At 38.6% G+C, this 26,005-nt stretch overlaps 1 protein-coding gene across 7 annotated transcripts in view; it reads right to left on the bottom strand.

Annotated features, from left to right (window-relative positions):
* arid1b (AT-rich interactive domain 1B) overlaps nucleotides 1-26,005 on the bottom strand; it is a 103,548-nt gene that overhangs the window by 39,569 nt on the left and 37,974 nt on the right. For all 7 annotated transcript variants that reach the window (XM_073855666.1, XM_073855668.1, XM_073855669.1 and 4 more), the window contains one exon: nucleotides 2,020-2,263. In XM_073855666.1, the coding sequence (XP_073711767.1) occupies nucleotides 2,020-2,263 (244 nt within the window). The remainder of the gene's footprint in view (nucleotides 1-2,019; nucleotides 2,264-26,005) is intronic.

The raw sequence follows: 26,005 nt of genomic DNA, 5'->3' as shown, positions 1-26,005 counted from the left end.
AAATAATAAACAATGATTATTTTGTCACAATCTTGCCGCCTAAGTTTCACATACACACACAAAACCGCAAATACAGTTAAGAGTGTCGTACAAGAGCTATTTTTACTATAAATATCAGACAAATTAGCCTAGAGGGCAGAATATCTAACCACAAGTCTCACGGGAGGCGTTTAAGGCAAATTTCATCTCTCCAAGGAGCAATTGTGTGCGTGTACGTGTGCAAGATATTCAGTCTGTGGTAATGGCACAAAGATCATATGTCAGGGTCAGTCCAGCATGCAGCTAATGGCTGTCAGTTCTCCCAGTAGGGATGAGGCAGTTTTGTGTGCAGCAGGGTAAACGCTCTCCTGTGGACCTTGTTAGTGACATCCAGAACGGAAGGGGAAAACGCCGGCTTCGGCTACACAAAGCCCTCTGCTGCCAGGCTATCAAAAGAAGACCGGCTAACAATGCAGCTCACAGCAGGACAGTAATTGTGTCAAAGTGACTCCAAACTGCTAACAGACTTTCAAAACTATTTTAATGACTGGGTGACTTTTTGAGAGTCAGCTCGAATCTTGCAGCTAACCCACTGCTGTCTGGAGCTCAAACACAATTTTTTTTCCACCAATATACATCCAAAAACAGTTTAATGTGCTTTATTCTATGAGAATACATGACTGCATGCTCGTCCGGTCATAGAGGGTTTATTTCAAAGAAATCTATTTAAAATAATTTGGTAACATAACAATAAGGTTATATTTGTTAACACTAGACAGGTACATTTTCTGAAGAATAAGAAGAAAAATTCGGACCACAAAAATGATAATACTCCAAGCCACAAGTAAAACGATCCAATGCCCATGTCTCTTTGGTATTCTGATGCAGAGATATAGGCTTTTTTAAATTGGTATCTACGGTACATCTGTTTGGTTGCTATGGAGTGAATTAGAATCCACCAGTGATAATACTCCAAGCTAGGGCTGTGCAAAAAATCGACTGTGATTATCATGCGCGCGTCATCAGTAAAGCCGGTTCCGTGATTAGAAGTAAATCAGCTGCTTTCAGATGGAGGGCATTTATTACACAGACCTGTAGTTCACAGAGAAGCTAGGCAAAATCGCATAGATAATCGGAATCGATTTTCCTCGATTATGAACACGATTTTGCCTAGCTTCTCTGTGAACTACGGGTCTGTGTAATAAATGCCGCTCCATCTGAAAGCAGCTGATGGCGATTTAATACTAATCACCGAACCGGCTTTACTGATGACACGCGCATGATAATCGCAGTCGATTTTTTGCACAGCCCTACTCCAAGCCACAAGTAAAATGATCCAATGCCCATGTCTCTACAGTGTTCTGATGCAGAGATATAGGCTTTTTTTTAATTGGTTGCTAGGGTACCTCTGTTTGGTTGCTAGGCAGTGAATTGGCATCCACAGTAAATGCATTAGCTGCTAATGAGAAATAATAGTTTTTATTATTTAATCTGTTTACAGGGGTGGTCACACTATACTTTTCATTCCATTTTATTCATACACATACGAACGCTTCAGACCGAAACCACAAGCTCATTGCAAATATATTTCGCTGCGTACCAAAGTTCATGTCTGGTGAACTCTGACGTGGAGGTATGTGACCAGTAGAAAACTGGTGCGTCACAGCATGACCTTTCTTTCTACTAAAAAGCAAAAATGGACGAAGGCAAAAAACACATCGATGAGGCACTCCCTTCACAGTAACGTCCAAATATGCACATGCTAAAAAAATATGCACATGCTAAAGTGTTAGCAATAATTTAAAAAAAATTTTTTAACCAATTAATCTTAAATAGCAAATTAAGATTCCATATAACCTAATTTTGCACATATTCTAAAAAAAATGTAAATAGTAATCTTAAAAGGAACATAATTTAAATATACAAATTATGTTTTAAATTGAACAATAAATATAATTTTGCTTCGGTCAGCGACATAAACCAAAAATTTGAGACCAAACAAATGGATAATCTCGATATCACACAGAAACAAATGTGTACCTGGCCCGCTAGCAGGTGATATGGGCCCAGAACGTGATTGATTAGAACCGACAGGTGAGCCGACCGGTGAAGGCGATGGCCCACTGCGCAAACTGGGAACTCTAGGAGAGGCGTGGGGTGAAAACGGTGACTGGGCGGGGTTACTCTGCTCGCCCTGGCTACTGGTGGACCCCGAAGCGCTGACAGCCGAGCTGAGACCCGCCTCTGTTCCTGTGGGTAGGTCATCTATAGAGCCAGACAGATCCTGAAAAACAAAAACAGGAGGGTCAAAATCAAGATCTGACCGCATCAAAAGAGCCAATTAGAACAGCCAAACATTTATATGTAGATATTGGGTGTTTCAAAAGAAATAAACACAGACTGGTGGAATTGACTGCACGTCACGTTCAACAGCTGAGGTGATAAAAGGTTCTGGCCCAGGTTCTAGCAAAGGAACTTTGGTTTTATGAGCTCCAGGCGAGCTGGCGGTTGTCAGGTCTCAACGACTACAAATTTTTCCTGCCTGTGGTCTCAGATTGAGGAAAACTGGAATGCACATAATCAACAGCACCAGAAATCTTCCGTTACTACCGAGCACTGAGCCAAAAGAAAAAATACAACCAATTTTGTCTGCCATGTAGTACAACAGTCTGAGCGGTGCTGAACAAAACTTTCCTACAAGTCCTTAAATTCCACGACAGATGAGCAGTGTGGTTTATGGAGCTGAATGAATTACCATAATGGAAAATGAGTCGGCCCTCAGATGGGACTAACTTCATGTTGCAGGCGTTATGACGATGACCTAGTTGTGGATGAAGAGGAACATATGAACATATACCGCGTGTTGACCTAAATGACCGAGCATCTTGAAGGCTGTGGGTCACAACTTCCAGTTGTAACTTTCTCCAACGAATTTTCCAGTTATGCTGGAGTGCTTGTTAATGTCATTTTGGAAGCTTTTTCCAAATGACTCAAAAGAGGTTTGGTTTTGTGGGATGGCCCTATATCTTCACCCTGAGTAAAGACGTCCATGTGGGGACAAGAAAAGCTAGCACCTTCAGTGTTGTTTTTTTGTGGTTGTGAGGACTGCTTGCTGTAAAATGGCACCAGATCAAAGTGTCCATCGAATGAACACTTCGGGATCTCCCGGAAGTAGTAGGTCATCCAGGTATTTTTCGCTTACTGTTTTTCGAATACTATGAATTTGGACATACTACTCCCCTCGCCTACTGCTTTTTGCTTACCATAAAATATGGAGGTTTGGGAAGCATGTTTTATGTTTGCATTCATATCAGACCAAGCTTATCTTAAAAAAAACCTACCCTAAATGTCATTCCACTTCAACCTTGCACAAATTAGCCTAGACTTTAGCTTGCTTGATTTATGCCCATAATTAGACATTTTCGTTAAGTCTTTGGGTTCTTTAATTGATGAACGTAATTATTCAGGCTCATTGGTCACTCATCTACCTCTCTTACCAGAGACGAGAAGACAGAAACCGGAGAAAAATAAATGAATGCAGCGTCTCTCTCTTCTGATTGGTGCGACTGAGTAATGCAGCCCACCCAACGCTCATCCTTCATCATTCCACATGACAGCCCTTGTACGAGCCAATTAAAACACAGAGGAATTATGGGAGTTTAACTGGGGAGCCAGGCGTGGCCATATAAAACCCTGCAGTCTTTAAAAGAGCTCGGACCAGCTGGATTTATATCCAATGTCAGAGCTGCGTGTCAAAATGAAGAGATATAACAAGAAAAATGGCAAGTAAGATGTGCCTCCCCTAGTTAATGTTCCTTAATCAAGCTTTACTAAATATTTAATAGCGCTGCATGATAACTTGCTAACAATGTCAGATACGATATAATAATGCTTTAAGTTGATAAATTCCGATAAAATCCAATAAAATTATACAATCGTTTTTTCAAAAACTGAAAATTATATAACCAATAATTCATTTTTACATTCTTGCAGGGGAAAAAGCATCTCTCCCTCTGTCTCGCCAGTATCTCTTCTATTTGCATCAACCGTCTAATTTGCCATTACGGAACTTTTCAAAGTATTAAAACTATGGATGCATAGCAATTAATCGCGATTAATTTAAAGCAGAATAAAAGTTTTTCGCGATTAATCGTTATGCATCCCTAATTAAAACCATTCAGTTACCGTATTTTTCAGGTTATATGCCGCGTTTTTTTCATAACTTGGCTAGTGCTGCGTCTTATAGCCAGGTGAGCCTTGTAAGTCAGTAATTTTTACATTTTTGAGACATTACCGTCTACAGCTGCGAGAGTCTGCCATATGCTGCTTCTGTACTTATATAATTCAATGGGTTCTGTAATATGGAATGACGAGTATGCGAACTTCACGGTAGTTGGCTTGTTCAGTTAATTTAGACTATTCAACCTTCCATGTAAGTTTTGTATGCTATGGTTTATTGTTTAAATAACTGATAATATTACTTTAACGTACAGACATCTATTCAGCCTGCTGTTCTGTCTGCTATTGTTTAGTTGAATAACTTGCCTTTCCAGATTAAATGTCTGTTCTTTGGCTTGGATTTTGTGAAAATTTTTTCAAAATAAACGCAACGTATGGTCCACTGTGACTTATATATGTTATTTCGTCTTAAAGACGCATTTTTGAATGATGCGGCTAAATATTCCAGTGCGGTTTATAGTGCGGAAAGTGCAGTTTTGTAAATCGCCGCAATATGCATATTACGGTATTGCTATTGTTTTTTTTTTTGCGATAAATTGCTGCCCTGGTGTTTTATGTGACTACCCATTGGATGTCCATGAACAGTTGAGTTTTTTAGTAAAATATGCTTAAAAACGCCTTAGCTGAGACCAGAATTTACACTTGAATCAGCTGCTAATAAACTGTATTTCTGAAAAAATATTAGGTTAAACAAATTTTAATGTCCTTACTTGGTTTTATGTTTATTTGTGAATGAAAACAGACCAAAAATAGTAGAAATGCCACAGCAATTAAAAAAAAAACCGTATATGGTATAACAAATGCACCCCAAATATTATTGTTTGTAAAATTTAGATTTTTTTATTTAGAAGTTTGTAAACTTTTAAATACAGACCTACATCGGAAAAGAGGTTGTTTGAACATATAGTGGTTCAATTAAGGAATACAGCAGAAACAGCAAGTGATGATGGGATTTTCACTGCAGAAATGAGCTTTGCAGTTTGACAATATAAACGATAAATGAAAAAGCCCAACAAATGGATGCAATTTGGGGAGTTCAATCACAAGAATGAACAATAGATGGGTTTTAGCAAAGGTGAGGGCCATACGAGTACACATGACACACACACAAACACACACACACACACACACACACACACACACACACACACACACACACACACACACACACAATACCCAGATACTCTTCTCTGTTTGTGAAGCCTGACAATCTGAGGATAGACTGACATATTCGGTTTGACGCCAACACTCCCCAGACACAAAGAGCGTACTGGAGTCAGGAGTAAAGCTGGATTAGGCAACCGCAGAAGAGACACAAGAAAAATGACACTCTTATGACAGCAGAAGGCAACCATAATAAGTCTTCACGCTTAAAACCACCTATGACACAGCCAGGCTTTTTATACTTCAGGTATGAAAAGGTTTTTATTTCACACAACTGGTGAACAGGTAGATGTGGTTATTGTGTGTGTGGAAAAAAAGATTGATGAGGTGACACTTCACTGAACACCAAAGACTTCAACAATGGGGGATGTGAACATAACAGCTCAACATCATGAAGTCTTTAAAAATCTTCAATCTTAAAAACTCCATAGTGAAAGTCATCACTTAAAAATGCTTCAGGCAGTGTTTACTTAATTTTATATAAACACATGTCTGTCGTTCTTATTTTAATTTAAAGTGATCATATGACGTTGCTAAAAAGAACATTTTTAGAACAAAAAACACATTATTTTCAACTAAGGCTGGGAAAAGATTAATCGCGATTAATCGCATACAAAATAAAAGTTATTTTTTGCATAATATATGTGTGTTTACTGTGTGTAATTATTGTGTATATTTAACCACACACACATACATATATTCATGTCAGAGTTTTTTTATTTATATACCATAGAATATATAAAATATAAATAAATATATATACGCATGTAAATGTTTCTTAAATACATACATGAATGTGTTGTATTTCTATGTACATAATAATTACACACAGCACACACTCATATATTATGCCAAAAATCACTTTTATTTTGTATGCGATTAATCGCGATTAATCTTTTCCCAGCCCTATTTTCAACATTATTGTTGCTCCTCTATGCCACGCCTTTCTGAAACGCATCAATTTTAACAAAGCTCGTCACTCTGAAAAGCGTGGTGTGCTCTGATTGGCCAGCTATCCAGTACATTTTGATTCGCCGAATACTTCAAATGTGTAACGGAAACATTACACCCCTTACCATATCTGGAATATCAAAGCACAGCGTCTCCACGATATGGCTTCAGCTGCAACAATTCCACAGCAAGAATAGAAGTTACGCCTTCTTTCTTTGCGTATATTTGGGCAGTGAAACGCAAATCTTCCGACACTGTGACATAGATATGTGGGGCCGTGTTTGGATGAGGCGTTTAAGGAAGGCCTGGATAAGCTTTTACTTTTAGTGAAAATATCTCTTTGGGTTTAAGACTTTAATCTTTGCGACTTTTAACACTTCAAAAATAGGGCTGGGCAAAAAAATAGATTTTTCAATTAATCGTTTTTTTTTTTTACGTGGTCCAATCAAAATCGATTCTCAAAGAGCAGAATCAATTTTTTTTCAAATTTATTTCCGCAAACATTGAACGTAAGATTAACGTTAATCTTATTAGTAGTCTTCTTCACTAGATGTCACCCTCTTTTTTGCCTTGCGCAATGTTACCAAGTAGCGAGAGGTGAGCCTGTCATTCATTCATTCGGTGCTTAAAATGGAGGATTCAGGTGGAAGCATTTTATATTTCGCAAGCAAGACGACGACGATAGTGTTGTGGCTTTTAATTTCTTTTTATTAATTACCCACTTGTAAATGGCTGTTCACTGTTCTTTTTTTATTAATATAGCATTTGTATTAAATCTATAGTAATTGAGTTGAATCGAGAACCGAGTATAAAAACCGCCCAGAAAACTGGAACCGAAAATTGAAAGCTTGTGAATCGAAATCGAATCGATCTGGAACATCTAAATCGATACCCAGCCCTATTCAGAAACAAAGGAAAAAACATGAAATCGCATCATAATAATTTTTACATTAATATTAAACTTTTTAAATAAAGAAGTGCATTTGTGTTTGTTTTGGTTCTGAAATTGTATAGACAAGAGTAAATCTTTACTGGCATTGGTATTTACTATATGTATAAGATAATATAGTCAGCTGGTTTATTGTGCAAAATAAATCCGACAGGATGATCACGACTTATTTTACGATAATAAGCAGCTGACTGTGCATTATCCCGTTTATTATGCAAAAATATTAATGCATTTGTTGAAAACTGTAAATGGCAACTGTCAAAAAGACTTGCAGTACACAGACGAGGCCGTGTTTTTAGAATCAAGCAAATGTTATCTGCCTGGGATAACAAACTTTGCAATCTCACCACACTGACCAATCAGAATCAAGCATTCCAGAGTCCCGTGTAATAAATATAACACAATGACAAAGCACTGCATTACTTCCTACAGATCTATAATTTATTATATAATGTTTAAATTATTAAAAACATCGATAGGGAAGCAATTCAGATCTACAATAGTTTATATCTACAGAGACAGGAATATGAATGAAAATATCTCCCTTTAAAAACAACAAAAAGGGATGCAGAACAAACACTCAGTGTGATAATAAGAGATGCTGTGCTCGTGTGTATGACAGAAGCGTGCGACGGAGAGGATGTCAGGTCCATAGGTGTGATTGGCAAAGGACAAAAAAGCAGGAAAATATACGGCACACCTACCATGACGTGGCGACACACACACACACACACACACACACACACACACACACACACACACACACACACATAAAATAAAATACAGTTGAAATATAATTTGGGCTCAAAGTTGATCGATCTGAGTGGCCAATCGTCAATCTGTGTGGGTTAGTGCCACCCTGACCATTATGTAGCCTTGCCACTGCTTCAGACTGAACAAAATCATTTTGTGCATTTAAAGGTAAATACATCAATGTGGTGCATTTAGAGAGTAAAAATAAGTGACTACATCTATGAGGATTTTATGTTCTTGTAAACAAATGTGTGCCCTTTTAGTAAAATCTTTGGTTGCATATTGTAATAATAATAAGGCACACAAGCCACATAAACATATGATAAATGAGATTCGCCATTGGTCAAAACATGTTTAATGTTTATAGAATAATTAGTGGGGGCATTTAATACAGATTAATTATTGATTACAACATTTGTTACTTTATTCAAATGTTGTGACTTTCTGGAAAGGCAGTCAAGTGCATTTGTCTTTTGCATGGTTCTTTTGGCAAAGCATCTAACAGTCAAAGCTACGCGTTTCACACACCAGATCCATGAATGTTTGTGCTTGTCATTATATTATTCTGTAATCGCAAGCGTTACTGCCAGATTCACAAACCATTAAGAGGAGCAAACATATGCGTGTGTTCGTTAGGATGACATTGGATCTGATTCGCGTATATGCGCGCGTTAACGTATGTGATTACAGTATAATATAATGCAGGCAAACTTTTTGACAAAAACGCAACTTTATATTGATATTGCGAGACAGCATTTCACCTCGACGAGAAATCTGTTATTTACATTACTGGCATAGCCTGATTTGAAACGGACAATTTTGTCAAAGCAGCAAACACCTGGTTCTCTTAATTTTTTTCCTACTAAAATACTGTTTGTCTCTGCCTATTCCTTCTATCCATGCCCAGCGCCACTGATTTAAGTCCTTTATCAATTAGGTCGTCTTACCTAGGCTTCATAAACTTACTCTTCATCGTGCTGACTCAACGTAAACTTATGACTTCACCGCGGCCGCGCGGCATCTGTACCTGAGCTGGACCTCAGCCGCACCTCAAAGACCCCTCCCTATTCTACTTCTGATTGGCTAGTTTGTTAGTTTGGTTGAGAGTGAAAGACGTGTTTCTCTCATACCATTTGTAGGCGAACGCATGATTTTTTTTAATTCGCAGCCAACAACACACACCGGAGATCGGACTGCAGGCTCTGTGAACTCTGCTTTGAATGAAGTTCCATCGTGACAAATAAATAGATTATTGCGGAGTGATATGCGGTTATTTATAACGGTGCCTTGCAACCCCCCCCCCCCACACACACACACGCAAAAAATTGGATTTGCATGATTCACGAAAGCCTCATTTTCAGGTCGGAAAAGCCGGAATTCCGGATTTATCCGGAAGAATCACACCCCTGCAGGTCTTTCTACCGTCATCTCATCATATCTCATCTTGTCAGTGGTAGCATCAAAGAGCTGTCTGATAAAATTTCTACCGCCGGCTCACGTACACGCATCACCGAGTGCAGCTCCCATTCACAGGCCATTAAACAGTGAAGTGTGACAGTGGCTTTCTGTTGTGGCTGATGTCAGTTCTTCAGCTGACAGCAGTGATAGCAGTCGTCTATGGAGGATCAGACTCGCTCAGCAGGTGTCCTGTCAAATTCATCCCAGCAATCATTTCTCACCAAGAACGTCTGAGTGGTCTCAAGCTCATACACGTGGCTTCAACCGAGCTCAGTGGTCAAAGATATGGGCTTACACCAGTAGGATTGGTCCAGGATCAGTTTATTTTTTACACTATGTAGGATGATTTTATGTAGAAGAGTAAAAATTACTTTTTTACAAACTGGGTCACAAATTTTGGTCATAAAAATGGACCATTATATGAACCATCCTATTTTGATGGACTGCAACAACGATCAGGTCTTTAGTAGGCGGTTTAATCCGTATTTGCTCTTAGATAAAAGACTGAACCCATCCTCCACACTTGGAGGTGACATTGCAGCAGCTGCAGGCGTCGTCTGGTGTCTGCTAACAATAGCTGGGAGTCTGGTGATTGTGGACAGGGTTGATGAGCATCATCCTGGGGTGCACATCTATAGCAAATCAAAGGCGGAACGGTATTTGTCTTCACAATGTGAAATATAATGACCATTGCCTGTTTTTCAAATCCTGAATAACAACATCAGTTCATTAGATATCACAGAAAAGGTATTGATTAAATATGATGAGCACACTAAAAGTCAATGGTGTGTCATCACCGCTGGAATTAAATGCTGAATGCGTCTCTACTTGAGAGGCAGATCCCTCGGTGTCCTTGTGGGTCCAGACCAATACCTGAAGACCGGAGAGCGAGTCCCACTGCCGGGTCAAGATGCCACTCTTTTCTCCATATGTGGATTGAATCCTCAGTGCACATTTATGCCCTATCTATACAACGATGCCTCCTATTATTATATCCCAGACGGACACTTTACATTCCATTTCATGTTCATGCTGTTTTAAAAATAAATCGCCGCTCTGACCTCTTCGAGTTTTTGCTCGGCCACAGAGGGTTCATGTTATTTTGCCCCAGAGCATCACAGAAATAAATGGATGAAAGAGCAAACAGACGAAGACGGCAAGCGCACTTCAACTCAAGTGCATCGACTTCAAGCTGAGCTGCTCCGAGACTTTAATATCACGACCGTCTCGGGTTAAAAGAGGGAAAGAGAGGGGCTTCTGCATCCACGCTAACGTTCGAGAGTTTTCCCTCTGTGACCCTCGAATCTGATTTTTGTTAAAAGCAGACATTAATCTTTCATTTCCTGTCAAAAGCCAAGAGGTCCACAGAGTAAAACCACAGCAAGACTAAGCTGCGGCATCTCACCGGCCGAACGACCTCCTCGTCAAGGTCTTGGCATACGATCCAAGCGAGAAAGTGCGAGCGAGAAAGTGCTTAGGGTTTGGAGTTTCGGGGCCGTATGAGAAACGATGGCCCTTCACGGTTGGTTTTATATCTCCCCTGACGATCTGAAAGAAGGTCAAAGCCGAAGCGCTCTTCCATCGCCACTTTAACTTCAATGGCTTTCTCTTTGATAGAGAGTCATCAATCTATCCATCTACAGCGGATCACGATTCCCCTCGGACACCATCAATTAACAAAACAGCACTGTTTGAAGCCTACAACCCAAATTAAAAAAAGAAATTGGATTCAACGAACCAATTAGTGTTGGTAATATGGGCAATGAGACCACCGCCCGAAGGCGCGAAGCAGCTCCGAGATTATCTTTCCTTATTGACAAGCCGTAGCGACTCGTTATTTATTTGGAAAGACGTGAGGTGAAAGGGAATAAAGGGACGGATAAAAGATTTTGGCGATATGTAAAAGAGCTTCTTTAGTCTCTCGTGCAAGCGGTGACTAATGCATGCGTCTGCCGAGCGATTCAGATGCGGCAGACAGCGCCAAGGCTGCGCTTGATTTGATGAGCTGTTGATGAGAGCGGCCCGGATCCCTGCAGAGGCTTCGGAGAGAAAACGAGCGTGAGACGCACACACGCAGCCGCTCCGGGCCTCGCTCTAGCCTTCTCTTCCTCCCCGAAGAGCAGCGCTGGCCAATCGCGTGCCGGATTCCCATCCCCCCAACGTCCCCTGCCAACGGCTCAGCCAATCAGACGTCTCTCTCGTCTGCTTCATCAGCACGGCCTCCCCTCCCTCATTTTCCATCTCCTACGTGCTCGTTCTAATTATGGAGAACAAGTCACGGAGCACAGAGAGAGGGAGTGGAATCAAAGGAGCACGGGAAGATGGAGTGGAATGGAACGTCGGAATGGTGGGGGAGAAGGGCGCATTGACAGGATACAGATCAGCCTGCAGGGCTCGGGGATAAACAACGCTTCTTTCAAGTTCACAGTAAATAAGAGCGCTGCGGAACGGCGGCGAGAGCGAGTCGGCCGTGTCTGTCTCACTGCAGCTGTGTTCTTCCCCTTACAGCTAGTGTGTGACGAGAGAATGGGACAGGCAGAAATAGAGCAAAAATGAGGGAACGAGAGACTAAAATGAGGGGGGGGAAACAAGGGAGGACAAAAAGAGAGCTGCTTGTTTGAGATCAGTGAAGCACCAAAGTGATACGGCAAAAGTCCTTTGCGAATCCTCCGTTCCAAAATCTAGTGAGCTGCCTACGTAGGAAGCATTTGAGGCATCACTCCCGCTTGTTTACATTGCCTCATAAGAAATCAAACTGTAAGGCAGCTTATACCATTTTCTGAAGAAGCCAATCCCAGAACGCAATGCATCTGACTAAATGAAAAATGTAGAAAAAACTGAAAAGTATCAGGGCTCGCAAAATTTCTAGATCCCTGGTAGCCCTTCGGCAGGCACTCTTCAGTTTTTGGTGGCTTGAAATGAATGCAAGTAGCCCGAATAAAAAATACATTACTTTTAATGTAAAAAATTGAGAAAAAAAATCTATTAAACACGGCCCAAATTTTGCCAATACAAAGCCAATAAGGCCTCTATCAACAATGTTTAATTTGCTATTCTTGTTGTTGTTTTGATGCTGTTGTTTTTTTAACAAACAAAAAAAATGGATTTCCATGCAAGCCAACTGGTGGTTCAATGTGTCACAAAACTTACAGTCTCATCCAGTTACAGATTGGATAATTTTTTCGATCAGAAAAACAGGGGCTACTGTCGCTTTGAGACATTTTTCGTAATTCTCTTCACTGCCCGTACAATCTTTATCACTTTGAAGCTTGCTGCGAAAGATTTATTTTTTTTACGTGAGGATAGTAATGACTGACAGGACAAAGTTGGAGGATTTCGCACAACAAATACATGACAAATCATTACGGATTGCTTCTTGTACTGCGGCTTTACGCGATTGCGATCGCAAAAGTAAAACTCGAGTGTGCGCTCAAACGCAATTTAAATACCTGAATTTCATACACCACAATTACCCATCCAAATCTGTGAGAGAATGCACGAGGATGCATTTTGATAGCCCGACTGCAAAGCACAATAGCCCCGGGACGTCAGGCTAGCAATTTTGCGCGCACACTGATATTAATAAAAGTACGGTAACACTTTACAATAAGGTTCATTAGTTAACATGAATTAATGTATTAACTAACATATACAAATCATGAGCAATACATTTGTTACAGTATTTAATAATCTTTGTTAATGTTAGTTAATAGAAATAAAGTTTTAATTGTTTGTTCATGTTAGTTCACAGTGCATTAACTCATGTTAACAAGATTTTAATAAAGTATTAGTAATTGTTGAAATGAGCTTTTACAAAGATTAATAAATGCTATATAGGTGCAGTTCATTATTAGATCACGTTAACTAATGTACATTATTGTAAAGTGTTACCAAAAGTACTTTAGTAAATATGATTAAAAAAGTACTACTTTACCCAAAAATCCTTTTACTACTTTGTCCAACAGTACCATGTTGTTAGCTTAGCAAAAAGCTTACAATACCAAATCCTGCTTTTTAGTTGGCTTATATGGAATAAAGTGATCTGGTTAGATAGTTTAAAGGAATATTTAATTTAAAAAAATTCTGATAATTTACTCATCCCAATGTCATCCAAGATGTTTATGTCTTTCTTTTTTAGTCGAAATGATAATGAAATATTTTTTTAGGAAAATATTCCAGGATTTTTATCCATATAGTGGACTTTAGTGGACTTCAACATCTCTAAATGATCCCAACCGAGGCATAAGGGTCTTATCTAGGGAAACAATCATTTTCGACAAAAAAATAAAAAATTAACCCCAACTTCTCGTCTTGCGCAAGCTGTGTGATGCTCCAGCGTTGTATTACGTAAACACGTCGAAAGGTTGTATGCGAAATCTTGTTTCACATAACACGTGATCTTTCTATGTGATTGCGTAATACGTATGGTCACGCTGCGCGTCACACGGCTAGTGCAAGACGAGAAGTTGTGGTTAAAAAGTACTTTATTTGACAAAACGACAATCATTTCTCTAGACCATCGGCTGGGATTGTTTAAATCCCTTTAAGTTGCATTTAAACTGTAAACTGTTGAGTCCACTATATTGAGAAAAATTCTGAAATATTTTTCCTAAAAACGAAATTTCTTCTCGACTGAACAAAGAAAGACGTAAACATCTTGGATGACATAGGGGTGAGTAAATTATCAGAGTTTTTTTATGAAAGTGGAGTAATCCTTTAAGAGGTAATGTGATGTCTAGACCATCTGAAAACCAGCACAAACAGGCTAGATTAGCTTAACTCATCTTAGTTATCCTGCTCGTTTAAGACGAGCAAGAAACTCCATTTGTAAACCATCAGTGAGTAAGAAATGCCATTTGCATGACACATAAAGTTGCTGCTTATGTGGAGGATTTTAAATCGATGACTTACGTGGTTGCATTTCAATTATGATGCTGGCTTAAAAGGCAGACAGAGCAAGCCAGTAAGCTGGCTCACTATGTTTTGGAACAAAGCCCTTATCTTTTCCTCTCCAATTCTCTCTTTCTCCTTTTTAATTTCAACCCAGATTTAGTCGTGCCCTGTCTGCCTCTTATTAATGGAGCTGAATATTCAGCTCCTGAAGGCCGTGCTGAGCTCTCATCCGCCTCCCCAGCTTTTCCTCATTAACTGCTCTAAATTCGACCTCTCTCGCTCATATAAACATTAGCTGGCTACACTGTGTGCAATTCAAAAGCTCTCGGATAAAGGCCATGGAAAAAACTGAATCAAGGAGTATCTGGAATATGTTGCTTTACAAAGCCTCTCATTTGTGCATGCATCCAGATATTTACAATTAATACACACGCACAAACTATGGAGGTCTAAAATGCATAAAGAAACGTAATGTAGCTCCAGACACCTGAGCTATAATTGCCATGTGAATTATCACTTAGGAGTCGCGAGAAACCGAAACCCTGACAACCGTGATTGGTTACCGGCACCAGAAGAATGAGCAAAATGTCAAGTTGCACAGCTGTGAAGGGGAGCATAATGTCGATGTATGAAGCCTGTATTTATAATGCATCATAAGGGCATCCTTAACGCATTATATGTATTGTTCCCTTGTACTCTTCATTGTAATCTTCCATTTCACTTTAAGTTTAATCAATTATTGTTTCTACATAATGATGTTTATGATGAGACCTAGCCTTAGCTATTTTCTTTAAAGCCAACAAACACCACTTACACACACATTATAAAGCCTTTTGGATGCTTATAAGACGACTTTGCATTTGTCATTTACTTTAGATAATTAAAGACTTTTCATAAGATGTAATTACATATTATGAAAAGCCAAAATTTGAAGCTTATAATACATTATAACTTGAAGTTATAATACACTACAGAGCAGGGTTTATATTAATCCAGTACTAAGGCTTAGTTATATTAGGGCATTTAGGTAGTTTTTAAAAGCAAACCTTACAAAAAACAATACTGGTGCGCATCTTGAGACAAAACAACAGCCTTGATATATATGTTAAGATATATCAGTAGGTGTTTTTAAATTAATGCAGCTCAAACATGCTGGGACTATCACAAGCCCTGCCTGGGAAACCGCCCCAAAAATATTGCAACAAGGCTATGTGGAGATCATTAAGGTTACAAGTCATCATACTCTTACAAGTTATAACCACAAATAAGTGACAATTTTTATGTATTGTAACTGTTGCTACAATTATTTATGCAGCTATTTAGCTAAAATGTAATAAACTAATATTTTTTGAGTTTAAATTGTATAATTTCTGTAAAGCACAATGCAAAAAGTGCTATACAAAGCAAATCAGACATTATGTATGATTTTTAAAAGGCAGCGGCTATTAAAGGATTAGTCCATTTTCTTAAAAAAAAAAAATAATTACTCACCACCATGTCATCCAAAATGTTGATGTCTTTCTTTGTTCAGTCAAAAAGAAATTATGTTTTTTGAGGAAAACATTCCAGGATTTTTCTTATTTTAATGGACCCCAACACATAACAGTTTTAATGTAGTTTAAAATTGCAGTTTCAAAGGACTCTAAACGATCCCAAACGAAGCATAAGAGTCTTATCTAGCGAAACAATCGTCATTTTTGACAAGAAAAATAAAAAATATGCCATTTTAAACCACAACTTCTCGTCTATCTTCGGTCCTGTGACGCCCAGCGCGACCTCACGTAATACGTCATCACACCGAAAGGTCACGGATGACGTATGCGAAACTACGCCCCAGTGTTTACAAGTGTGGAGAAGAAGGACCGTTCGGATGTTGTTGTATGCTGAATGACACTAATTAATGTCTTTGTGTCAGTTTATTGTTTAAAATGGTCCACAAATGTGCGTTTCATATATGTAACACGTGACCTTTCCACGGCATTGCGCAATTACGTGAGGTTGCACTGGCGCGTCACAGGACCGGAGATAGACGAGAAATTGTAGTTTAAAAGTGCATTTTTTTTCTTGCCAAAAATGACAATCATTTTGCTAGATAAGACCCTTATGCCTCGTTTGGGATCGTTTAGAGTCCTTGAAACTCTGTTGAAACTGCATATGTGTTGAGGTCCATTAAAATGAGAAAAATCCTGGAATGCCCCCCTCAAAAAACACAACCTCTTCTCGACTGAACAAAGAAAGACATCAACATTTTGGATGACATGGTGGTGAGTAAATTATCAGGATTTTTTTAAGAAAATGGACTAATCCTTTAACACCAAATTAAAAATCTAGAGATATTTGCTATGTACACTAAAGTGACAATAGCAACATTTTCTTAGCGCTACGCTATTTACAGCAGGTGAAAATACGTTTTATTTCATAAATAAAATTATAAAATTTGCAGTAAGTGTAAAGAGTATCTATGCTATTAATATATATTGGCAGATACTAGTATAGATACTACAGTATTTTTGTAGATTAACAGGATGCAATAATAAAATTTTTCCATTACTCTTTAAATTGCGCAAACTGACATTGCGAATTGAAAATACAGCTAATTGAAACACGCAAAAACTTCCATATATCGCAATGGAAACGCCTTCATTTTGCAATAGTCTTTTGTTGACACTTAGAAAATAGCGCTAAAGTGTTGCGCAAATCTGCAATGCAAACGCAGCTACACTTATTAAATAGATGCTGCATTAAACACTCATTAGGCACTTTAAAATAAATGCCTTTTGATATAATATGTAATAGAGAAAGGGAGAATAGTGAGGTCAGCAAAAGACGGATTCAAACTAGGGACACCGCGCCAAACGCCAATTCCACAAGACATACGCTCTACTGCTTGCACCACTAAAGCTGTCGATTTCACCAAATCTTTTCAAAACTTAAGTGCTCCAACCAGACGTGTGGGTGGAGCTAGTGTAAATAGCATTTGCCAACAAGGGGCACAATTTACACAGTGTAAATAGACACACCAGGCCAGCATGAAGGGACACAGATCTTGTGAAGGACAGGCATACCAAGTTCAGTTAATAACATTCTGTTCAAAATGTCACATTTGTGCTGAGATTGTCTTTTGGGAAGCATGCGATGGCACCAGTATCAACATACAGTAAAATGGATGTGATGAGTAATGGATGGACCCTCCCCACAAATCGCGAGATGCATGTTACTGGCAGGTGTAAACATCGACCCGTCTCATAGTGACAGATGGGGTGCATATTTTGACAATTTTTTCTAACAGTGTAAAGGAGCAGCCATTGCGCTTTAAAGCTTTTCTAAACCTTTTTCCACCTATAGACACGGCAAAAAGCATAATTGACTAGGAGAGACCAAAGAGCGGCCATTTACATCTGCAAGGTCCAGCACATGTTTATTTGATTCATCTCTTAAAGGAAGTGCTTGATTAAATAAACAGAGGCCAGGAAAAGCATTTCGAATTCTCTTTAATGGGAGATGATGAAAAGGCTCTAGGCGAAGCGCGAAAACCCAGCACGAGAGAAACGCAGGCCATCAATCTCGCTTTCGCTCATACACGCCGCACATCTTAATGTTTTCCCCAACTGATGTTCTGAACGCAGCCAAAGACAAAGACTCTGAAAGACTCAGGTAAAAAGAGAATAAACTGTACAGCGATTCCCGCAAGCCTGTGATACCCCAGGCACGTAGAGGGAGGTTTTTTAAAAATGAAGCTGAACAACAAAGCAATATTTGTTCAGAGAGAAATATGACACAGAGGGAGACATGAATAAAATGCGTGTGCATCTGCGTGTGTGCTCGGCTGCAGAGACGAACCCATTTACGATAACGGCAACACAAATGCTGCCAGAGTAACAGCGTTTTACCCTTCACAGAGGTGAGCGTTGAGCAAACCGCAGGTGACAGCGGCTTTGATACGCAGATAAACAACACAGAGGCTTTTCTAATGCCCGTCTCTTTCTCAAACGCGCCAGCTGTGAGGTGAGGTCTTACACGCTTAATCCCTCTCTCAGAAATACACTTTATCATGGCAGTTCAAACTACTCAACATGCATACAGAGAAGTAAAGTTGTTTTGTGCATCGATTAATACATACTCAAAGGTGTGTATGCAGTCATTTTATACGTCGAGAATTGGATACTTTTGTAATTTCAACGTACATGCTTAAATATTTGATTAGGCTTCCGAATAGCATTTTTTTTTAACAAAACGGAATTAAAAAAATAAAATAGAAATACGTAACGAGTTCTGATTGTGTAGTTTGTTTAGCGTGTTGTGATTTGATAGCAGCTTAGCTTAGCAGAGCCGTTTGAACTTAGCTGGCGACTGACATATTGCCGTGGGCGGAGTTTAGTCAAAAAACCGTTTTACTGACGTCATTAAAGCAGTAGTCATTGGCTGTAGTCCAAACCGGCCGTTCGCTGTAGGCTTTGAAAGGTGAATTCTGTTAAAAAAATATATCGCCTGGCAGTGAACTTTGAGCATTATCATTTTATAGCTATTATTTACAGGGTTCCCACACCTTGGTTAACTTCAAATTCAAGGACCTTTCAAGGACTTTCCAGGTCCAATACCCTTAAATTCAAGGACTAAATGTGGGAACACATTTCAAGTGAGAGCAAGGTTACATCGTGTTACCTTTTAAGATACATTGTTACAGTTCCCTTTCGAGGAAACTCATGCTGTGTCACTGCGGTGAAACTTTGGGGACACCTCCATGGGCAAGTGCGTCTGAATGCGTTATCAAATTCAACCAATGATGAGGCTTAACGACAAAGACAGGGTGACGCGGATGCCAGGAAGTATATCGCTATCTGAATATTGCCAAAGACGGCGTTACAGGGACGCGGGAAGTATAGCAAGGGAGCATGTCGTTCCCTTCTCAGGGAACAACAGTTACATACTTACGAGACGTTTTCATGTGTCAAACACAAATATGCAAAAAAGCATTTTGGTATAAATCAACATTGGCATACAGAAGATATAAGCATTTAAAGTTAACAGTTTAGCACGTGTGCTTAAAAAGTCTAGAATTTTTATGATATTATCCTACACTAACAGGGAATAATATGGATTTTTCCAGAAAACTTCTTCCATAAAATAGATTCAAGCACGTTCAATGACCTGTATCTATGTATGTATATTTTCAAAACTTTCCAGGGCCTTGAATTTTTTCCCCCAGATTCACAAACTTTCAAGAATTTCAACCCTGAATTTATGCTATTATAGCAACATTATAGCACACTAACTAGGGTTTAAAAAATGGGATCTGAAAGAATGTGACCTTTAATATACATTACGAAAATATTATATATTTTTTTAAAGCATTTTATAATATAAAGGCTTTATTTTTACCTGCCATTTGAAAATAACACATTTTAGTGTTGCAATGGCAATACCGTGAAACCGTGCTATTTTTGCTACAGGTTATCATACCGCCAGAATCTTATACCGGCCCATGCCTAGGGCAGAATAGAATAGATTAGCATATTGTAGCATAGAGTACAGAACGTAAAAGCCAAAATAGCATAGATTACCGTAATGTAGTGTACAGTAGAGTAGCCAAGTGTAACGTTGTGCAGAATAGAATAGAATAGAATAGAATAGAATAGAATAGAATAGAATAGAATAGAACAGTAACGTAGCATCACATAGCATAGCGTAACATAACGTAACATAACGTAGCATAGAATAGAATAGAACAGCATAGCGTTCAATAAAGTAGAGTAGTATAGCATACAGTAGCATATGGTAGAATAGAGTAGAGTAGCGTAGACTAGCATAATGTGCAGTAGCATAACATTGAGTAAAGTAGAGTAGAATAGATTAGCGTAGCGCAAAGTAGAGTAGCCTAGCATAACTTGCCGCAGCATAGAATAGAACAGAATAAAATTGTAGAGTAGAGAAGCGCAGAATAGCATAAATTAGTGTAGCATAACGTACAGTAGAGTAGCCTAGTGTAACATTGTGCAGAATAGAATGGAATAGAATAGAATAGAACAGTAACGTAGCATCACATAACATAGCGTAACACTGCGTATCGTAGAATAGAATAGAACAGCATAGCGTTGAATAAAGTAGAGTAGTATAGCATACAGCAGCATATGGTAGAATAAAGTAGAGTAACGTAGACTAGCATAATGTGCAGTAGCATAACATTGAGTAAAGTAGAGTAGAATAGATTAGCGTAGCGCAACGTAGAGTAGCCTAGCATAACTTGCCGCAGCATAGAATAGAACAGAATAAAAGTGTAGAGTAGAGAAGCGCAGAAGAGCATACATTAGTGTAGCATAACGTACAGTAGAGTAGCCTAGTGTAACATTGTGCAGAATAGAATGGAATAGAATAGAATAGAACAGTAACGTAGCATCACATAACATAGCGTAACACTGCGTATCGTAGAATAGAATAGAACAGCATAGCGTTGAATAAAGTAGAGTAGTATAGCATACAGCAGCATATGGTAGAATAAAGTAGAGTAACGTAGACTAGCATAATGTGCAGTAGCATAACATTGAGTAAAGTAGAGTAGAATAGATTAGCGTAGCGCAACGTAGAGTAGCCTAGCATAACTTGCCGCAGCATAGAATAGAACAGAATAAAAGTGTAGAGTAGAGAAGCGCAGAATAGCATAAATTAGTGTAGCATAACGTACAGTAGAGTAGCCTAGTGTAACATTGTGCAGAATAGAATGGAATAGAATAGAATAGAACAGTAACGTAGCATCACATAACATAGCGTAACATTGCGTAGCGTAGAAAAGAATAGAACAGCATAGCGTTGAATAGAGTAGAGTAGTATAGCATACAGTAGCATATGGTAGAATAAAGTAGAGTAACGTAGACTAGCATAATGTGCAGTAGCATAACATTGAGTAAAGTAGAGTAGAATAGATTAGCGTAGCGCAACGTAGAGTAGCCTAGCATAACTTGCCGCAGCATAGAATAGAACAGAATAAAAGTGTAGAGTAGAGAAGCGCAGAATAGCATACATTAGTGTAGCATAACGTACAGTAGAGTAGCCTAGTGTAACATTGTGCAGAATAGAATGGAATAGAATAGAATAGAACAGTAACGTAGCATCACATAACATAGCGTAACACTGCGTATCGTAGAATAGAATAGAACAGCATAGCGTTGAATAAAGTAGAGTAGTATAGCATACAGCAGCATATGGTAGAATAAAGTAGAGTAACGTAGACTAGCATAATGTGCAGTAGCATAACATTAAGTAAAGTAGAGTAGAATAGATTAGCGTAGCGCAACGTAGAGTAGCCTAGCATAACTTGCCGCAGCATAGAATAGAACAGAATAAAAGTGTAGAGTAGAGAAGCGCAGAATAGCATAAATTAGTGTAGCATAACGTACAGTAGAGTAGCCTAGTGTAACATTGTGCAGAATAGAATGGAATAGAATAGAATAGAACAGTAACGTAGCATCACATAACATAACGTAACACTGCGTATCGTAGAATAGAATAGAACAGCATAGCGTTGAATAAAGTAGAGTAGTATAGCATACAGCAGCATATGGTAGAATAAAGTAGAGTAACGTAGACTAGCATAATGTGCAGTAGCATAACATTAAGTAAAGTAGAGTAGAATAGATTAGCGTAGCGCAACGTAGAGTAGCCTAGCATAACTTGCCGCAGCATAGAATAGAACAGAATAAAAGTGTAGAGTAGAGAAGCGCAGAATAGCATAAATTAGTGTAGCATAACGTACAGTAGAGTAGCCTAGTGTAACGTTGTGCAGAATAGAATGGAATAGAATAGAATAGAACAGTAACGTAGCATCACATAACATAGCGTAACACTGCGTATCGTAGAATAGAATAGAACAGCATAGCGTTGAATAGAGTAGAGTAGTATAGCATACAGTAGCATATGGTAGAATAAAGTAGAGTAACGTAGACTAGCATAATGTGCAGTAGCATAACATTGAGTAAAGTAGAGTAGCATAGATTAGCGTAGCGCAACGTAGAGTAGCCTAGCATAACTTGCCGCAGCATAGAATAGAACAGAATAAAAGTGTAGAGTAGAGAAGCGCAGAATAGCATAAATTAGTGTAGCATAACGTACAGTAGAGTAGCCTAGTGTAACATTGTGCAGAATAGAATGGAATAGAATAGAATAGAACAGTAACGTAGCATCACATAACATAGTAACATTGCGTAGCGTAGAAAAGAATAGAACAGCATAGCGTTGAATAGAGTAGAGTAGTATAGCATACAGTAGCATATGGTAGAATAAAGTAGAGTAGCGTAGACTAGCATAATGTGCAGTAGCATAACATTGAGTAAAGTAGAGTAGAATAGATTAGCGTAGCGCAACGTAGAGTAGCCTAGCATAACTTGCCGCAGCATAGAATAGAACAGAATAAAAGTGTAGAGTAGAGAAGCGCAGAATAGCATAAATTAGTGTAGCATAACGTACAGTAGAGTAGCCTAGTGTAACATTGTGCAAAATAGAATAGAACAGAATAGAATAGAACAGTAACGTAGCATCACATAACATAGCATAACATTGCGTATCGTAGAATAGAATAGAACAGCATAGCGTTGAATAGAGTAGAGTAGTATAGCATACAGTAGCATATGGTAGAATAAAGTAGAGTAACGTAGACTAGCATAATGTGCAGTAGCATAACATTGAGTAAAGTAGAGTAGCATAGATTAACGTAGCGCAACGTAGAGTAGCCTAGCATAACTTGCTGCAGCATAGAATAGAACAGAATAAAACTGTAGAGTAGAGAACCGCAGAATAGCATAAATTAGTGTAGCATAACGTACAGTAGAGTAGCCTAGTGTAACATTGTGCAGAATAGAATAGAATACTGTAGAATAGAATAGAATAGAATAGAATAGAATAGAATAGAACAGAATAGAATAGAATAGCAGAGTAGCACAGAATAGAAATAGAATTATATGAAAATGGCCCTTAAAGGAAGAAAAAAATATTTAAGAGCAGACTTTGACATTACATAAGGAATAATGCAAACATGTAACAAATATATTTTACATTTATTTACGTAGCAGATGCTTTAATCTAAAGATATTAAGAAAGCATTTTACCGACAATAAGAGCCAACAATAAGCATAGTACACAAACGTATACCACGGGCCTGTTAAATGCTGTATTCTGATTGGCTGATTGTTCCATAGGTGTTGATTAATTTTCTGTTTACCGCACACCTATCCAAATGTCTTAAAAATAGGCACCAGGGCAATGTTTGTGGTTACCGTGGTATAATCACAATGAATGACTCTTATTTAAAAATAATGCACCAACACATCATGCCGCAATTCCACCTTTGGGTGTGCATTATTTTCTTATAATTCAACGGCCCGTCGTCAATTATTCCTTACATATACAATAGCATACAAACAATGTGGCATGCTAATGTTTGAAACCTTTTCAATATGAAAAAAGCTTAAAACTTGCTTAGTATTTTTTATAGTAAACTGCTATTCCACTCCAAACACAGCCGTTCAGACGAACACAGTGCACAAGAGACACAAGGAAAAAAATGAAGCAAAGAATAAAGAGAAGTAAAAAAATGGTGCCAATGATTCACCCCTCCAAACTCATTGTTCTCTAATTAAACTCTGATTGGTGCTCTCTCTCTCTCTCTCTCTCTCTCTCACGCACTTTCTAATGAAGCCTCTGGAGGTAGAAAACTGTGTCATGATTTTAATGTAAGGAACATCTCCTCTCAAAGAATCCATTATCACACACATCAGGAATGACAAATCTCCATCTGATGGTACAGGATTGCCAAATAAAGAGAGTTCAGAGCGACACCTTCAAATACAGAAAGGAAAAGAATGAGGGGACCAAAAAGCAAAGCGATAAGCGCTCAGAGAAGAACAAACAGCTCTGATGAATGTGCATTTGGTAGACATTTTCATTCAAAGTAGTTTACAGTGCATTCACCATATTATATAATTTTAGTTATAATTTTAGAAATGTTATATTAATTTTGTTTTGTTTTTTACTCTGAAGTATTCAGATTTTATTTGGTGCTTAAATGGTACGGACCACAGACAAAGTCAAGAGGGTGACACGTTTCTAACTTTTTGTTTCTGCATAATACTGAGTATACAGTATCGTACCGTAATCACACACACTGCAACAAAGACGCACGGTATAAAATCAATTACATGCGAACTGCACAAACTATCATCTACATGTGAGATGACTGTAAAGTTCTGCCTATAGCACTTTCATTTCAAAGCTGTTTTTGATCTCAAAAGCTTCAACTTCACATAGCACGCCAGGAGCTCAATACCTCCAAGGGTAAAAGTAGCTATGCTGAATGCCACATCTTACTATCATTCCTTACTTCAAAAATGTTGCAGAAAAAAAATGTCAAGGTCTTTTTGCAGTCAGGAGAGTGGATTACGCCAAGCTAAGCTCACGCTGTTTTGGTGCCAGTAAAGTGGATTACATCGTGCTTTGGCAAATAAAAGACAATGAGCCGAATCCGTTTAAAAATCACGTCCGATTTTACGGGGATTGTGCGATTAGGAGCGCGACCAGGTGGAGAAGACCGAAGGGCAAATTTGCTCCAGCGTTTAATGCATGCAGGATCAACATTCTTAATTATTATCAACATAAATTATTTCGTTTTAACGTGCGTAACAAAGATACACATTTCCCATGTTTTCTGTCTGTCATCAAGTTAATCCTACTTTCACTTGCCATAAATTCCATCAGAGGAATAACTCGAAATGACATCAGTGCACAGTTGTGGGCCGTTAGTCGACATGTTGCTAGGAAACGCCACCATCAGCACCACGGCTTCAAAGGCAAAGCGGGGAAGTGAAGGCAGATGTGTACTGATTATGAAGCAGTCTAACTAAAGCAGTCTAAGAGATACACAGATAAAATATGCTAAAATAAGCTTACGCAAGTCCTTCAGATGTGTTGAAAACCTTATCATACAAAATCAAAATCAGACCAATACAACCCTGAAAACGCAATACTTAGGGATTTTTCTGATGTTTTACCCTAATTTTGCTAAATTAATGCACTACAGGCCCTTACTTTCCATATGCATCACCTACCAAACACTAAGGGACAGTTTCCCAGACAGGGTTTAAATTAATCCAGGACTAGGCCTTAAAGGCACAGTCCACTTTTTTTGAAAATATGCTCATTTTCCAGCTCCCCTAAAGTTAAACATTTGATTTTTATCGTTTTGGAATCCATTCAGCTGATCTCTGGGTCTGGCGCTAGCACTTTTAGCTTAGCACAATCCATTGAATCTGATTAGACCATTTAACATCGCGCTAGAAAAACCCCAAAGAGTTTTGATATTTTACCTATTTAAAACTTGACTCTTCTGTTGATACCGAGGGGCAACCTTCCGATCTCTCTGATGAAGCCAATCCGAAAGTGATTTAAACTGCAATTCATCGACTGGCCACTTGAGGCTGGCTCCAAAACGGAGTCAATCCCAATAGACCACCATGTTAAAATGCCCAACTTTACAGCAAAAAAATATGTTAACAGCCTGGTACAAAGGTCTGTATAGCTAATTTTGCCCTTCATGACAACTGTGAGGAGGGTAAATTTTTTTGTAATTCATCCGTT

Source organism: Misgurnus anguillicaudatus, chromosome 18 (assembly GCF_027580225.2).
Source record: "Misgurnus anguillicaudatus chromosome 18, ASM2758022v2, whole genome shotgun sequence".
NCBI lineage: Eukaryota > Metazoa > Chordata > Actinopteri > Cypriniformes > Cobitidae > Misgurnus > Misgurnus anguillicaudatus.
Note: the sequence above shows the minus strand (reverse complement) of the source record. Positions and strands in the feature narration are given on the sequence as shown.